This window comes from Ursus maritimus, unplaced genomic scaffold (genome assembly GCF_017311325.1).
Source record: "Ursus maritimus isolate PB19 unplaced genomic scaffold, ASM1731132v1 scaffold_16, whole genome shotgun sequence".
In the NCBI taxonomy this organism is placed as follows: domain Eukaryota; kingdom Metazoa; phylum Chordata; class Mammalia; order Carnivora; family Ursidae; genus Ursus; species Ursus maritimus.
The window spans coordinates 9,411,889-9,428,811 of record NW_024424008.1 but is presented as its reverse complement, the minus strand read 5'-3'; the positions used below and the strand labels follow the sequence as shown (position 1 = coordinate 9,428,811).

The 16,923-nt window shown below is 39.1% G+C and overlaps 1 protein-coding gene and 1 pseudogene across 4 annotated transcripts in view; one reads left to right on the top strand and one right to left on the bottom strand.

Annotated features, from left to right (window-relative positions):
- POLD3 (DNA polymerase delta 3, accessory subunit) overlaps nucleotides 1-16,923 on the bottom strand; it is a 105,587-nt gene that overhangs the window by 76,808 nt on the left and 11,856 nt on the right. For all 4 annotated transcript variants that reach the window (XM_040630842.1, XM_040630843.1, XM_008707348.2 and 1 more), the window contains exons 4-7: nucleotides 9,568-9,607; nucleotides 8,200-8,332; nucleotides 2,940-3,204; nucleotides 1,767-1,839 (exon numbers count right to left, since the gene is read on the bottom strand). In XM_040630842.1, coding sequence (XP_040486776.1) covers nucleotides 1,767-1,839; nucleotides 2,940-3,204; nucleotides 8,200-8,332; nucleotides 9,568-9,607 — 511 coding nt within the window. The remainder of the gene's footprint in view (nucleotides 1-1,766; nucleotides 1,840-2,939; nucleotides 3,205-8,199; nucleotides 8,333-9,567; nucleotides 9,608-16,923) is intronic.
- LOC103678090 lies at nucleotides 10,355-10,992 on the top strand (annotated as a pseudogene).

The following is a 16,923-nucleotide window of genomic DNA, read 5'->3' as shown; positions in this document are numbered from 1 at the left end:
ATAACTGTTTAACTTTTTGAAGTACTGCCATACTGTTTTTAGAACAAGCACATCATTTTATATTCCCCACAGCAATGTATGAGGGTAACTGTTACACTTGCTATTGTCCAGCATTAAGTTTTAAATGCTTCAAGTCCCCACAACACTTTCCATCCAACTCTCTTCATTTTCATCATAATCTTGTCACGTGTCCAATGCAATAAAAATATTCATCATTTTACTCTAAACATTCATCCCTGAAAAAACATCTGTTAAATAAATCAACTTTAGAAGCCATTCTTTTTATTAGGTAAATATTTAATTCTTTTATTTTATCCAGTTTCCCCACTCCCTCTATTACTGTTACTGTCTGCCTAGCAATTATAATCATTGACTATTTTATTCTTCATTTGTCAGTCTCTCCTAGTAGTACACAAGGACCATGAGGGCAGAGATCTCACTTGTCCACATTTTTCCATTGTATCACCATGCATAATGGTTCCAAGTACACAGTAGTTACTCAATAAATATTTCCTAAACACATGAGTAAATAAGTGTATACTTCTGTATAGCTTGGCTTTTTTATGACTAGCAAATATTCATGGCTTATATATTTTAGAAATAATAAAAATGTTTAAATTCACTGGTTACAAATACACCAGAAACAACAAAATAAAACAAAATAAAATAAAAATGTGGACCTAATAGTCACCAAGAAACCACACAATCTGATTCGGTTTAGTGGACCAGTACCAGCCATGCTGGCCAGTGACTTTAGCACCATCTATTTTCACAGAAGTAGGGAGCCCTCCTTGTGCACTCTGCCCGCAACAATACAACGTGCTTTCCAATAACCTGAAAGTATCAAATTCTCCATCTATTTTCAGAACAAAAAACCTTCTCTGATAGCTTTTATGGCAAATAAACACTATCACCCCAAAGCCTACTCCAACCACTAATTTGACCATCATGGGAAAGCAGAATTCGGACTAATTTTGCTTGCCTAGGCATGTAACAGAATGCCTACCCACAAGATCTCTGTAAAACTGATGCTCCAAGAAAGTGTGCCATAATTATCCCGCGGCTCCTGAATTCTTTCTGGTATTATGCCACAGACCCTCAGGGGATGTGTACTTGGTATGAGAAGTATGAAAATATGTGACTACTGGTTCTTTCCATATGAAAGAATTCTTATTTTTAAAAATTTTTAAATAAAGGCGATTTTGCTTTCTCAAAAAGTATTATTTTTAAGTGGCCACTACCCCCAGCCCGGCTCTTCTAAATCATACTGAGGTCCAGTTCATTATCATAAGTAATCTGTAAAAAATAACTGTAGAAAGTCAAAGATTTGTTTTTGCAACCCCCTAGGAGACAGGGGTAATAATTAATAATGGTCACATGAGGCAAACCTGACCCCAGCACCTAGGATATTAACCTCAACACTGCACTATATAACCAAGCAGCCTCCCTTCTAGTTTGTCACCCATTTTCAAGAGCCCTATGAAACAAATAATAAATTCTTTTTCCAAGGCAGGAAGTAAAAACAGGAGTATAAAACTACCCTACAAGAGATCTAAACTGAACCCAGCTCACCCATAAAATCCACTGTTCCAGTTGGGTTACTTCCATTCAATATTTGGTCAGTAGACTGCAATTTTATGTTAGGATGCAGGAAGGTTGCATGACATACCAGATGGGTAAAAACTGGACAAGGTAGCTTTCACCTCAAATATGTTATTATATTAACATTCATGTATTAATCAAAGGAAGGTAAAAAACATGCTTACTCATAGCAGCTTTTCCAAAAAAATTGCTCATCACATTCCCTTTCCCTGGTGGCTTGTTGCCTGTGGAAGGTACCTAAAAGCAGAAAACACACGTGATTTTTTTCTAGTGTCTAAGGCTGTTCTTCAAATAGCCGTCTTAATCTCTTCAATAGCAGGGCACACTATCACGATGGCACAATTTCTATATAATCATGCCAAAATGTGTCGGCATTAGATATAAGAACAAATCCAGACCAGAGTATCTGATGTTAATCTCCAAAGCTTTCTTGCTCATAGTTCTTACAGACTTACTATCCATGAATGTGTCTTAACTTTTGAGTATATTAAAAAACTTGATAGAATTAAAACAGATCAGAGGCAGTATGGTACACACGGGATGGGCAGGAGAACCTCCAAAACGTTACATTTGTAACAATCAAAGTGGACTTGAACACTGGTTGTGCCACTTAATAGCAATCTGATATCCAGGCGAATCACTCAACGAAGTCTAGTGCTACCACATATGAAAGGGAGACCTCTCCCTCACTGACCTCTTAGGAGGATTTAAGCAAAGATTAACTACTGGCACACATTAGTTCTATAAATGTTAGTGTTTTCCCTCCATTCCCCTCTCCTTTCCCAAAGCGGAAGTTGTAAAATCACAATGAAGGTAATAACAATAATTATACTTTTCTGGAGTATTTTTAAATAGTGTTTTAATGAGACTTTTCTTAAGTCAATGCACTTAAGTTACCTCAGATGAGTGAACAATAATAAACTAAAGGAAGCAGATGAAGAAAAAAACAAAAATTCATAAAACAGAACGAGAATGTTAAATATACTAAGAAGAAAGATAGACATGATAAAGCTCAGAATATAAGATGTTCCCAAAATGACATATTGCCAATACACAATTCCTTGAACTTTGTAATTTTCAAATGTTCTTCTCATTGCATTATCTGGCTTACACAACAACCTTGCAATGTGTACGGGGCCGTTTTACAGGAGAATCCGAGGCTTGGTGAAAAGCATTATCACTATTTCAGATGAGAATATCAAGAATTAAAGGATTCAGACTAAAGTAGAAAAACTAGAATGTATTATTATATATCAGAACCTTACATGATTAAACCATAACTAATGCTTTTCCGATTACCCATTCTGAGCTATAAAGACATATCTTTAAAGACTTACATTTGTTACCTCTTTAGTCTCTGTTTTGGTTTCCTTGTTGGCATCTTGGGTTTTAGATGCAGCTTTAGAGGCAAACATTCCCATTATCCCTTTGGGCTGCTGGAAAATCTGTTTGGAGGTAGGTGGACTGTGACCATTGGTTGTCAACTCATTATTGGCTGGTGTCTCACTTGATACTTGAAGACTTGACTGCTCACACTTTTCAAAAGATGAGGACTCAGCAGCAGCTCTGGGGACTGCAGCTGCACATTGTATGGCACTAAACCTGAGGCCACAAATGTTACATTAATTTCAAAGTCTTGCTTCTTCACACAATACTTTCTAACTCTAATGCAATTAGAAAATTTGAGAACTAAAATGGATTTTAGAAATTATTTTGTGCAAAACTCTCATTTAGATACAAAACAAGTATTGGGGAGACGCTGAGGGACTTGCCCTAGATTATACATCTGGTTAGTAATAGAACTGGGACTGGAATCCAATGTCTTCTACCATACCGTATTGACTATCTTTACTTTGTTGAAGAAAGCATCTTAATTCAAAACAAAAAGAATACACCAAAGATAACAAAAGATTAGTAATTTCACCATCCTTGGGAAATCAAATGATTATCTCTTGTTTTTAAAGATCTTCAACTTAGAGGACTACATATGCAATAAATATTGACTGAACCAAAATTATGAGCTTTAAATATTAACAAATTTCCTGGCAACTCTTCTGGCCAGAGTGGATCATGCTTTAAAACAAGGAAGAAGCTGGGAACAGAGCCACTGGCTCCTGTGACTGGTGGTCCTTCACTGTCACTTGTTAATAATTTCTAATAATACCAACTAACAGTACCAGACAAATATGCCCAAAACCAAGTAAAGAAATCTGGCACGGTATGCATGGCATTATTAAAGGGAACATTCATCTCTTTTTCTATAATCATTGTAGATGTGCCTATTTCATACAAATCACAGCTGTGCTTAAAGCAAAGTTACCCCACTTTTCTAACAAAGGACAACATTTGATTTCCCCCAGTCTTTAGCTTACTGAGGGTTGGTGAGAACTCCTTGGCTGTAGGGAAGGGCACTACTCATCTTTTCTTTTAATTTTTTATTTTTAAAGATTTTATTTATTTATTTGACAGAGAGAAAGAGAGAGCCAGCGAGAGAGGGAACACAAGCAGGGGGAGTGGGAGAGGAAGAAGCAGGCTCCCGGCGGAGGAGCCTGATGTGGGGCTCGGTCCCAGAACACTGGGATCACGCCCTGAGCCGAAGGCAGACGCTTAACGACTGCGCCACCCAGGCGCCCCACTATTCATCTTTTGTATTTTAGGTACACAGTACGAGACCTGGCACACAGAAATACTAGTGAGAGAATGATACATAGAAATACTAGTGAAAGAATGATAACTGAAGTCCCTGGAAGTGACACTCCTGGTCTCTCTCTTCTTCAATGTATCACCTCAACTCGGGGTGGGAGAACATGGAGGTTAAGAAAGAAACGATGTGGTAATAATAATTATCTCTAAAATCAACCAGGCACAACTTCAAGATTAACTGCTACAATAACTAGCCTAAGAAAAAAGTCTCTGATAAATCATTTAATTTCAGAAGTAACTTAAGACTGAACAGCCCCAAAGCTAGAGTGTATAGCTCCAAAAATCTTCCACTGATTTACTCTGGTCCGCTTCAGAAAACCCCCCTCTAACACAAATATTCTGTGCATCAGAGTTAAGAACAGACGGAATCATTTCCTTTCACCCACTAGTCTTCCTCTCTAGCCTTGCAGTGCTTCCATGTACAAGGAAAAAGAGCAATGTTTTATTTCATTGTCAACATCTAAAGTTGGCCCCGAGACAACTCTTTCTCCATTTGGTCTACATTCCACACCTTGGGGTCAGGACCAGAAATTGGCAATAAGGAAGAGACCAAGTTAGGCTGGGAACATGTCCGAAGAGAGAAGCATCTGCTCAGTCCTAAAATTTCAACTTTCTTCCTGTCATAGCACTTCTTAAAACACACGGAACAATGAGTCAGATCTCAGTTGGCCCATAATTCTCAGGACCAAATACAAACTTCTTTATTGGAGATAAATTCTTCACATTTCTACCCATGATACTTTAAGTATTTAAGTAAAGTTTCATTAAAGTGCTTCCTATTGCCACATTTCTACTTGCCATGTTTACTTTAGTGGTCCCTGAGCAAATTTCATTTTGAACTTTTGAGTCACCTTTATTCCTGTTTGCTTACTTATTAGATACAACCGAAGAACTGATGTTTAGAGCTTCACATGTCATAACTACATTTTAATACAGGTTATTTCTGGAATTTAATAATATAATTTACATAAACATATCAGCGTATTCATCTTTTCTTGTGATCCTTCCCTAAAAAACACCACTTATAAATGATTACTCTTTAGCTATGTAATTATATTTATTTAATAAATATTTGTATGCTTATTATACTTAAGGTTTTGAACTGTAGAATAAAAGAACTATTGTCTATCATTAATTCTCGCAACAATTACTTATTGAATGCTTATCATTTGCTAGGCACCATTTTGGATACAAAATAGACACAATCCCTATTCTCATGGGACTTTCAGAAACTGTATTTGGCAAGTCTATATCTATTTCTCCTCAAGGACCTGGTACTATCAGTTATCCCATCTTCCCCAGTAACTTCAACCATTTCTTCTTTTATGGCTCTTTCCTAACACTCAAGGCTTCTCAACTTCAAAAATGTATAGATCCTCCCTTAGTCTCAATCCCTCTTTAGTTACCTCTCTTCTTCCTCCATTTTACAGTCAAATTTCCTGGAAAGAGTTGTTCATATTTGCTGTCTCACTTTCTCTTGCTCCCATTTACTCAGCTGACCAGAATCTGGTCACTGCATTGAAAACCCTCTTACCAAGGCCATGACTAAATCCAATGGACACTTTTCAGTTCCTATTTTACTTAGCTTCTCAGCAAGGTATGACATTGTCAATCAGTCCCTCCTTGAGACTCTTTCCTTAGCTTTTAGAACCCCAAATACTCTTGTGATTTTCCTCTCATCTCTGGTTGCTCCCATTTAGGCTCCTCTTCTCTTGCCCATCCCTTGAAAAATGGCTATCATTTAAATAGTGCTTACCATGTGTCAAGCACCATTACAAGTGTTATATATGTTCATTCATATATTCTTTGTCAACCCTTTGAGGTTGGTACCATTGTTAGCTTCATTTTACTGAGGAGGAAGTTGAGGCACAGAGAGGTTAAATAATTTGCTCAAAGTTATACAGCCAGTAATTGTGGCCTGGAGTTTGACTTTCTGCCCTCTTTCATTCTATACATTCCTTCTGCATGACTATATCTACTGTTGTGGCCCAATTAATTAGCTATTTTCTGATTCCAAAATCTCTATCTTCACACCAGACTTCTCTCCTTGACTCTAGACTAGTGCATGGACATCTCCACTTGGACTCCCCACGGGCTTCCCAAACTCAACATGTCCAAACCCAATTCGTCATTTTTCCTTCTCTCTCCAAGCCTACTTCTTCCCACATATTCTCTTTCTTAGTGATGACACCATCATCCATCCAGACACATGGCCATCATCCTTAACACCATGAACACCCACCCCAAAACACACACACACACACACACACCTGGTCCCCAAGCATTAAAAAATCCAGGTTTTGACAGCATGACTCTTTTAACCTTCATACCGCTTCGCCCCCAACACCACTACCATACTTCAGATAACTGTCATCTCCACCCTGACTAACTACAACATCTCTCCTCACTCACTGATGGCTTTGTCTCCCAATTATTCATTCCCTTCTGATCTAAGTTCACCACTACAGCCAAATGATCTTTTTTTTTTTAAGATTTTATTTATTTATTCATTCAGAGAGAGCACGTGCGCATGCACATGCGCGAACATGGGGAGGGGCAGAGGGAGAGAGAATCTCAAGCAGACTCCCTGCTGAGCACAGAGCCCAACACAGGGTTCAATCTCACGAGCCTGAGATCATGACCTGAGCCAAAATCAAGAGTCAGATGCTTAACCAACTGAGCCACCCAGGTGCCCCCAAGTGATCTTTCTGTAATGCAATTTTGATCATTTCACCCACCTGCTTCAAAATCTTCAGAGGCTCCCCAGTGCCCTCAGAATAAAGTCTGAACTCCTTACCCTAGTGGTCAAAGCATATAATCTGACACATACTTCCATCTTATATCTCATTATTATTTCCCACCTCTCACTCTAAGTTCCCACCACGGAAAACGACTGTGGTCCCACACAAGCACCAGGTTTTCTCACAGCTCTGTCCTTACTTTCCTACTTCTCCTGTGACTGGCTACTTCTATTCAGGCCTTCAGGCCTCACCTTAGCTGCCACACCTCCAGAAAGCCTTCTCTCTTTTGCCTCCTCAATCAAAAGTGGGGGATGAGTGCTCCCCCAAACATCCTCCTACAGTATCCCTCCTATTATAGCACTGTCACACTATGCTGTAATTACCTCCCCTAGGACCATCAGCTGCACAAGCAGGTACTGGGCCACATTCACTCCATCGTGTGTGGCATGGTATAGGTACTTATCGGATCTTTGTGGAATGAATTCAAATCATCTCACTTAGTACCTTTCAAAGTAGTAGGTGCTTAATATGTCTGGGGAACTGACTTGAACCTTCAATACAACCCCACAAAGTAGGCATTATTATATTTAATTTAAGAATGAAAAACCCACAGCTCAAAAGAGTTTAAGTAATCTGTCCAAAACCACCAGGCTATTCAGCGGCAAAGCCACAACACAAGCCTATGCACTGCAGTCCATCACCTCACTGAAGACGACACAAAGGATACAAAAGATGAACAAGATCTGATCCTGGTTGTGGAAGATAAAATGCTTTTGGACGGAAGGTAGAGGGATAACAAATTAGAAATAGTTTTTGAAGGCCGTCTGAATTGGTTCTTGAAAAATGGGTGGGATTTAGACAAGCAGAGACTGGGGTAAGGGAGTAATGAGGGGGCACAACAAACATTTCGGGTGGCGGTGACAGGATAAATACATGAGAAATAGATTTATGGGGAGTCCACTGGGGTTTTCAGTATGGGTTGTGGCTGCTATTTTTCACCTTATGATGTACTAATAAAACCAGGCATGTGTCTTACTGCAAGATAAATGGGGTTTTACTTGACCTGGCATTCACTATTAAGAGGCAGCCACTGTGTAAACATCTTACAAAATCAATTCGTAAAGAAGCCCACAAGGAACATTAAGGAGCTCACTTGCTGCAGTTCTGCAAGTTGCTTTTAAGGATGTCATAGTCCGTATTGAACAGAGGCCCACTGTCCTTTAGCATGGCTTTCTGGATGCTGTACACATGGATGCTGGCAGTCACCGCTAGCTTGGACTTCACCGCTACAAGTCAACAGGAAAAGCAGTCTGTTAATACACAAACTTCATAGCGTGTGGGCACAGTAACAAGAAACCCTTCTGCATTAAAACCATTTGCAATCTGTGGTAGTCCAAAAGCTCTGAAAGGCCAGAGTCACATACACAGTATAACATCAGCTCTTCTGTCTGTAACTGGAACATCATGACAAGGTAGGTGGTGGTGAGTCAGTTCTAAGTACAACACCTGTGAGGGTATCACTCATCCAGTGGACTTTCAGTAAACATGAATGAATGATTGATGATGACTATGATTTTTTTTTTTCAGTCACGGAAGAATCTTACACTCTAGCATATAATTAAAGAATAAGTAATTTCTATCTGAGAAGACTCAGTTATATAATTCAATTTTTGTGTAGAGAAAGCAACTCTATAACAAAACTACTACTAGCCAGGTAAGTCTGCCGGAAAAAAACCGCAAAAGAACATCACAAGAACAAATGTTAGGTTCCACGAAGAAAGGGACTGTGACTGAGTCTCCATCACCTAGCATAGAACTTGACAGAGTAAATACTCATTATGTATCTACTAAATGAATAAACCTCACTTCGGCCACCACTGTAGGAATTCAGAAAGACAAAAGTGGACATCAGCACCACCCTGAATACCTCAGTTATTTTGTAAGAAAATGACACCACTGGCAGGAGTCTTTGTACACCAAGAACAACAGCGCAGGTTTTGTCTTGAGACGTATGTCCAGACCATGTGGCCCTTGGCATAGAATTCCTTTGAACTGGATTTTTAAATAATAGAACCGTAGTATTCATAATCTTGAAATGGAAAAATAAATTTAATTTAGAAGTTATATTAAGTCTTTCTGACTTTAGAAAAGCATTCTTTAATTTTCTTCCTAAAAAACTGTTATGGCACACAACACAATATTTAGAGGCTATTGTCTTTTTTCAGTTGATGAGGTGTTCCATATGGTATTCATGATAGTTTTTTGCATGAATGACATGAGTTTTGAGATCCTGTAATAAAAGTGCTTTGTAAATGTCAGCAGCTATTGGTCTTAAAAATGGGAAGTTAGTCAGAGGTGGAATCCTATTTTAATGTGTTTCAGAAACTACTAATAAAAGGAATATTCAGCTTTTCAGTTAAATAGCTAAATATATTGTATGCAGATGCTAAGGGCAGATTTTTTACTGTACGTACATTGATGCCATAAGAGGAAAATCTTGCTAAGTCACTAAAACACTTACCTTCCAATTTATCTTCTCTCACTACCGCAACCTTGTGGCACTGTAAGGAAATAACACTTCATTACAATTTAAAGTAGTGATACAACTTGGAATTTTAAAGTTTCTTTGCTGATAATTCAATTACACTTGGATGTTAAAATAGGAACATCAGATACCCCTAAAAATCTGTGTACAGGGGCACCTGGGTGGCTCAGTCGGTTGAGGATCTGACTCCTGGTTTCAGCTCAGGACATGATCTCAGGGTCCCTGGGATGCAGGCCTCAGAATCTGCTTGCCCCTCTCCCTCGCCTTCTGCCTCTCCCCCCAGCTTAACTAACTAAACTAACTAACTAAATAAATAAGTAAAATCTTCTAAAAAAATCTGTGCACAGGCACCCAGGTGGCTCAATTAGTTAAGTGCCTTCAGCTCAGTTCGTGATTCCAGGATCAAGCCCTATGTTGGGCTCCCCGCTCAGCAGGTAGTCTGCTTCTCCCTCTCCCTCTACTCCTCCTCCCCACCCTGCTCACGCTCACCCTCTCTCTCTCTCTCTTGCTCACTCTCTCTCTCAAATAAAATCTTTTTAAAAAAATCTGTGTACAGTTTAATAAAGTCAGACTTATTTTTAACTTGTTTAAAATTTCTCCATCTGGGTAAGAAAAGTGATAAAATATACATATCAATACAATCGAAAACCAAACAAAAGGCAGCCCCCAGCTCACAGTGCTGCCAGCCCGCAGAAGACGGTGAGTGTGAAGCCAGGCCAAAGTCCCACTATCTGTGGGACCCGGCCTACTGAATGCAGTGATCATGGTGGCACTGAGCTCAGGCAAGGTGTGTCATCATACGTCACCAATACTTCAAGCTGAAGCACCTCTCCAGCAGGGAACCAGTGTACAACAGGCTTGGGGCACAGAAACTGGCGTGTTAGCCAAGACTTTCACTGAACAAGGGAAGCTCATTTCGGACAATGTCATGACTCAGCTCGGCCCTTCACGAGCTGAAAAATCTCACCCAATATAGCTGGCTATTGGATAGTTTTCCAAGGCACTTTCGCAGGCAGAAGCCCTGGATAGTTTATCAGATAGTGAGTAATCTGAACATGCTCTTCGAGGTCATGAAGCAACCAACATCCACTGCGTGTTAAATTCATCTGCCTAGCCACCAAGTCTACAACATCAAAGTCGACTCTCCCAAAACCACGGGCCTTGGTGATCTGACCGGAGAGCCTCTCATCCAGTGTGAGAGTAGCAGATGAGAGATGGTTCTCAAGAGATTGAAGCTTTACAAAGCCCAAACAGAACTGGTCCTGGAATATTACCTACCAGACAAAAGGGGTATTAGAAACATTCTCCAGAACAGAAACCGACAAGATCTGGCCCTATGTGTATGCTTCCCTACAAACAAAAGTTCAACAAATAAACCAGAAAATATCAGTTACTTCATGAGGAAAACTGCATTCACCTAGTAAGATGAGCAGAAGCTCCTTATCCATGCATTTAGAAGCTCCTTGTCCTAAGACTGGCATCTATGAATTCTTTGAAAATTATATTAGTTTCATTTCTACTGATTTTATCTGGAAATTAAGGAAGTGCCAAATAAGTCAGATATGAAGAGTCATCTTTTGAAATCACGTAGTGTGTTTTATTCAGTCAGCTATGGGGGTGCAAATGAAAAACATCAGAAATGTCTAAATTAAAAAAAAAGAACTTTGAGAGCATAATTAAAAGAGCAACTGGTAGTAACCTAACATTCGTTCAGAAGAGTAAGCGGCTGATAAAGTTTCCTTACTTTCTGGAAAAGAAACAAAAAAATTCCATGTCATTCGGGGAAAGTATCTCTCCAGAGGGTTTTGCGTAGAAAAGACATCTTTAACACTGTGGTGTACAGCTCTCTGAGACACTATGTCTATAAAATTCCAGGAAAAAAACCAACTGGATTTACAGATTAGTTGCAGGATGCAAATTCACTGCTGCCTTTACCTAAGACACTTATTTTATTCTTTTTTTTAAGATTTTTTTTTTTGAGAGAGAGAGTCCGAGGGCGAGCAAGTGAGGGAACAGAGGGGTGGGGCAAAGGGAGAAAATTCCCCAAGCAGACTCCCTGCTGAGCACAGAGCCCAAATCAGGGCTCGACCTCACACACCATGAGATCATGACCTGAGCTGAACCCAAGAGTCAGACACCTAACCAACTAAGCCACCCAGCGACCCTACACTAAGACATTTATAAACTAGCCATATATGCTGAATTTATTTTGTTGTTAAACATATCTTCCATTTACTCAGAATTTTCAATGTTATAAAAATGTATTAATTAGCAAATAGGAAAATTTATTTTCCTAAGATTTTTCTTTTGAGAATACATGTGAACTGAGGGATATGATGTATGTTAGAAATTGACATAAGTTCTTGCAAAAACACCCAAGTCGAATTTTCAACAGAAAGTGTAATTAAAGTCTTATGGTTTCAGATGTTATTCAGTTTAGAAATGTGTGCTTTAGGATTTAGTTAGTTTTGCTTTTTAAACAAAATGTAAGATCTGCCTTGATGAGTAACAAATTAAAGTACAAAAAAAAAAAAAAAGAATAAAAGAAAACCCATTTTATTCTGGGCACTTAAAATATGAATGCCAGCCAGTGGTTCTTATGTATTTTGTGGGGGGCGGGGGCGGTGGGGAGACTTATTTTCCTTTCTTTTGATTTTTAAAAATCAATGTTGGTCTTTCAAAATGGACCAAGGATTTTAAGAAGGATTATAGTAAACACTTCATTCTTTAAAAAAAAAAAGAAAAAGAAAATGTTGTAAAGATTTTATTTGACAGAGAAAGACAAAGCGAGAGAGGGAACACAAGCAGAGGGAGAGGGTAAATGTAAACTGATATAATCTGAGAATGAGGAAAGGTTTCCTAACTATAAACACTAAGAGTTAACTTAATCCATAAAAACTAACAAATATATAACTCTGAATGACAAAAATAAACTCTAACAAAGTACAAAGACAAATGATGAAGTGGAAAAAATATCTGATATTAACTCTTTGCTCACTAGAGTTAATCATATCACAAAGAGTTACATATCACAAAGAGTTAATACACAGCTCCTAAAATAGAGAAAGACACTCCTTTAGAAAAACAGGCAAAAGGTATGAACAGACAGTTCACAGGAAAAGAAATGCAACTGACCCTGAAACAGATGACAACATGCATTGTGTGGAGAAGGTGGCTCTCGCACATTACTGGTGGGAATGAAAAATGGGGAGGTATTTGGCAATTACCCAATGCAGTATACATACATCTTAGGAATCCTAGGAAATGTAACCCTAAAAGTGGCAAAAATATACAAAACACATATTCACTATAGCACTATCTGTAATGGCAAAATATTGTAAATGATGCAAAAAACTATCATAATGGGACTGCTGAGAAAACAGCAGATCAATGTAGGATCAGGCGGCTGTAACAAGGAATGAAGAATGTTCCTGTAGCTGCTATGGAGTGACGTTTAGGATCTCCACTTAAGTCAAAGAGCAAAGTATAAAATCGGGTATATAGTATGAAAACTTTCATCTAAAAAAGGGGGTAATATGAATATATATTTGAATATATTAAAAATACATACAACAATGGAAGGAGAAGCAAAATCTATTCAAATAGTTACCTGTAAGGAAAAGCAGGGAACCTAAAAATTGAAAGTGGGAAAAGACTTGAATTTAACTAGATACTGAGCTGGTGGCTTAACCACAGAGAGGAGTTATTGCAAGTAACGAAAACACAGACTGATTATGCATCGCTAGTAGGATATATCCTACAGACAAAAGGAACTGCAAAGAAATCTTAAATTGTTTTCAGTAATCATATCATTAGTAAAAACAGTAGTTTTGCTTTTCTAAATCTTGTATGTTTGGCTAAAGCAAATACGTATTTATGAATAATGTTAGGAACTAGCCAAAATTAACAATATAAGAGAAAAAAGCAGTATAAAATCAAGCAAGTTTAAAAAAAAAGCATAGCTGTAAATTTAAACTGGGAATATTAGTATGTTTTCACAGTTTTCTCTTTTAAAAAAGGCATTCCAAAAAATGTCATATTCTGTAAAACTGTACAATAAAATTACAGAGTTAATGAGAAAAGGAGCAGTAGGAATTAACCACCCAAACTTATGCAAATTTGTTAAGTAAGGCCCTAAAAACAAAAATTGGTAGCTTCAGGAGAAAATCAGGACAGCCCAGACAGTTCAGTGTGGCTAAATGTTGCCTCAGGGGATACTGAAAATGCATAGAAATGACACAGTCGAAATGCCAACTTGCTGATGCTGAACACAGACCAGGTAGAGCTCTGATTCAGGGGCTTCCTTCTAAGATGCACAGAGAAGTAAGTGCAGCATCCACAAACTCAGAGCCTGGCTGGGGTAAGCCCTCTGAGCGTCACAGCAGTTAAAGACAAAAAAAGGAAAATATGGCTATTTAATGAAAGAAAGCTGTTCTTTATAGAAAAATTCTAATAAATTCAGAAAGAATGACAGAACATTACCATTTTGTAACTCCTAGTGAATTAATAATCTAGGCAATGATAAAAGTCAATCTTGGCTAAGATCATTAGATGAACAGCTAACGGGGAACTTCATAAAGCATGGATTAGGCTGTCAACCTTCAAAACCACAAAAAGAGAATTAACAAAACATTCCCTTGCAATTTTCAAATAATTCTCTGGAAGATTCTCTGGATTGAGATTAGAAGGAGGCTTTCACCTCCTATTTTTTTTTTAATATTTTATACGATAATGATCACTGGGAAAATATTTATATTTTTAAAAAGCCATCAAAGCCAGTGTCCTTTTTCTTTCTAAAAACACTTAAAACTTTAAAAAGAAATTAGAAGGAACAAGAACAAAACCTGACATTATGTTTAATCATCTCCCTTTCCTTAGGAGGGCTTTATTTATTCACTTATTCATTTATTTTAAAGATTTTATTTACTTGACAGAGAGAGAGAGACACAGTGAGAGAGAGAGAACACAACCGGGGGGGGGGGGGGGAGAAGAGAGAGAAGCAGGCTCCCAGTGGAGCAAGGAGCCCGATGTGGGGCTCCATCCCAGGACCCTGGGATCACGACCTGAGCCGAAGGCCGACGCTTAATGACTGAGCCACCCAGGCGCCCCAAGGAGGGCTTTCTTTAAAGAAGAAAGCATGGGAAAGCATCCACACTTAACCTGTAATTCCACAGGGTTCTGCGAAAGCTGCCCTGTGAGGCTGTTTGGAGGGTGAGTAAAAGGCTCCCAGATTCTCACAACCACTTCAACCACAGCAACTCTACTCTTAATATATTTTATATATTAGGATTCTAAGGTTTCATTTGAAAAACAATTCTGCTGCTTAAAAAAAGCAGGGTTTAAATGTCCACTTAAATTGAGAAACAGAATGCCTTCTAAAAGGAAGCCATAGCAGAGAAGTTCTTTAACTGATTATGAGTTACACATCATTTTGAAAGACTGGTTTCAAAAAAATGCACTGAGGAACACAATTTAAATGCACTTTTGGAGATTCATCCCCAACCGCCCCCCCAAAGCCCTGAAGACCACCCGAGGATTTGAAATTAAGAACCTCTGTCATGTGGGTTAGAATAAAAATCTACAACTCTACCTTAAAACATAAATTCTTAACCTTGGACCCTGTTCTAGAAGATCTGTGAACACTCGAAATTTTATGAATATGTCAACATTTGTATTTTTCTTTCAGATTCTCAAAAGAATCAGTGATCAAAAAAAGAATAAAAAGCGCTGCTTTAAAGGAATACAATGATTCCCAAGTAAAGAACTGACATGACTGGATTGAAGGCACGACTACATAAAGAGGGGGGGGGGTTAGTTAAAGGAAGGAAGACATTCAGGTGCAAACTTGGGCAGTATCCACTCCAGAATCAGAATCCAAGGATTCTAGTGGCAGGTTTATTTCTGAAAGCAAATGAATCAGGTCTGCTTAATTTTGTGTTTCTGATATATAATGTCATCTGATTCTGTCTACACTTGAAAATGTCTTGACTATCATCTGGTTTCCCAAATAGCTTACCAATAAGGAAAGAAAATGCTGGTCATACAATATAAGAATCTGATCCCCATAGCAGTTGTTTCTCCTTGTAGATGACTAAATTGCCATTCCAGTTTTGTTTTTTTTTAACATTTTATTTATTTTACAGAAAGAGACACAGCGAGAGAGGGAACACAAGCGGGGGCAGTGGGAGAGGGAGAAGCAGGCTTCCCGGTGAGCAGGGAGCCCGATGCAGGGCTCGATCCCAGGACCCTGGGATCATGACCTGAGCCGAAGGCAGCCGCTTAACGACTGAGCCACCTAGGCGCCCCACCATTCCAGTTTTAAACCTCACATGCTTGGGACTCTTGCTACAAGACAAATCCAATCCGTATTTTGATAAATCAGGCTTTTCTGAACTTAGGACTCTAAGGGAAAGTCAAACGGGAAGAGAAAAACATGTATTAGTGGATCACTGAGAAGGAAACCTAATCCTTGGGCTAAGTTCTATGGGCCTGATGGTAGTGGAGGTAGGAGCAAAAGAGCCTTGAGTGTAGAGGTTTGGGGAAGTGAGAACAGAAGAGGTGTGCCTTACTTTTGGGAGGAAGCCAGAGAGGAGACACTATCAAAGTTCCCAAGGATCAGTCCAGCGCAGGGAAAGGAATGAGTTATCTCTGCAGAGCTTCTGGTGCCCATCCAGGCATGGGAGTAATAGGGTGATCCCTGTGCCCCTAAGAGGTACATGGAAGTAGCTAAGAGAAAGTCAGCAGGCCTGAGAAAGCTTTGTGGTCAGGATGATGAAAACACAGCAGTGACCTGTATTGACGGATAACCAGAGACCAGATGGGACTACAAAAAGATACATGAGAATAAGGATGTTCCTGGCCTCTGCCTCTGCACTGCATTGGCTCAGCCCCCTGCCAATACCCCCATCCTTCAGCCTCTCAGACATAAGCCTACCAAAAAGAAAGCCCAAACTGAAATCAAGTGCAGTTAAAAAATAAATAAGACTGGACTTCCCGAACACCTGAGTCTGTGGCTTGACATCTGAAGTCTGAAAATTAACCATCACTGTTCCCAATATGTTTTCAAGAGGAAGAAAGAGGAATAACAGAGGAGTCTCCTATGTCTTACTGTCTTAAGAAAACTGAATGATCACGGGGCGCCTGGGTGGCTCAGATGGTTAGGCATCTGCCTTCGGCTCGGGTCATGATCTCAGGGTCCTGGGGTCGAGCCCCGCATCAGGTTCCTTGCTCAGCGTGGAGCCTGCTTCTCCCTCTCCCTCTACTATTCCCCCTGCTTGTGCTCTCTCGCTCTCTCTGTCTAATAAATAAATAAAATCTTAAAAAAAAAAACAA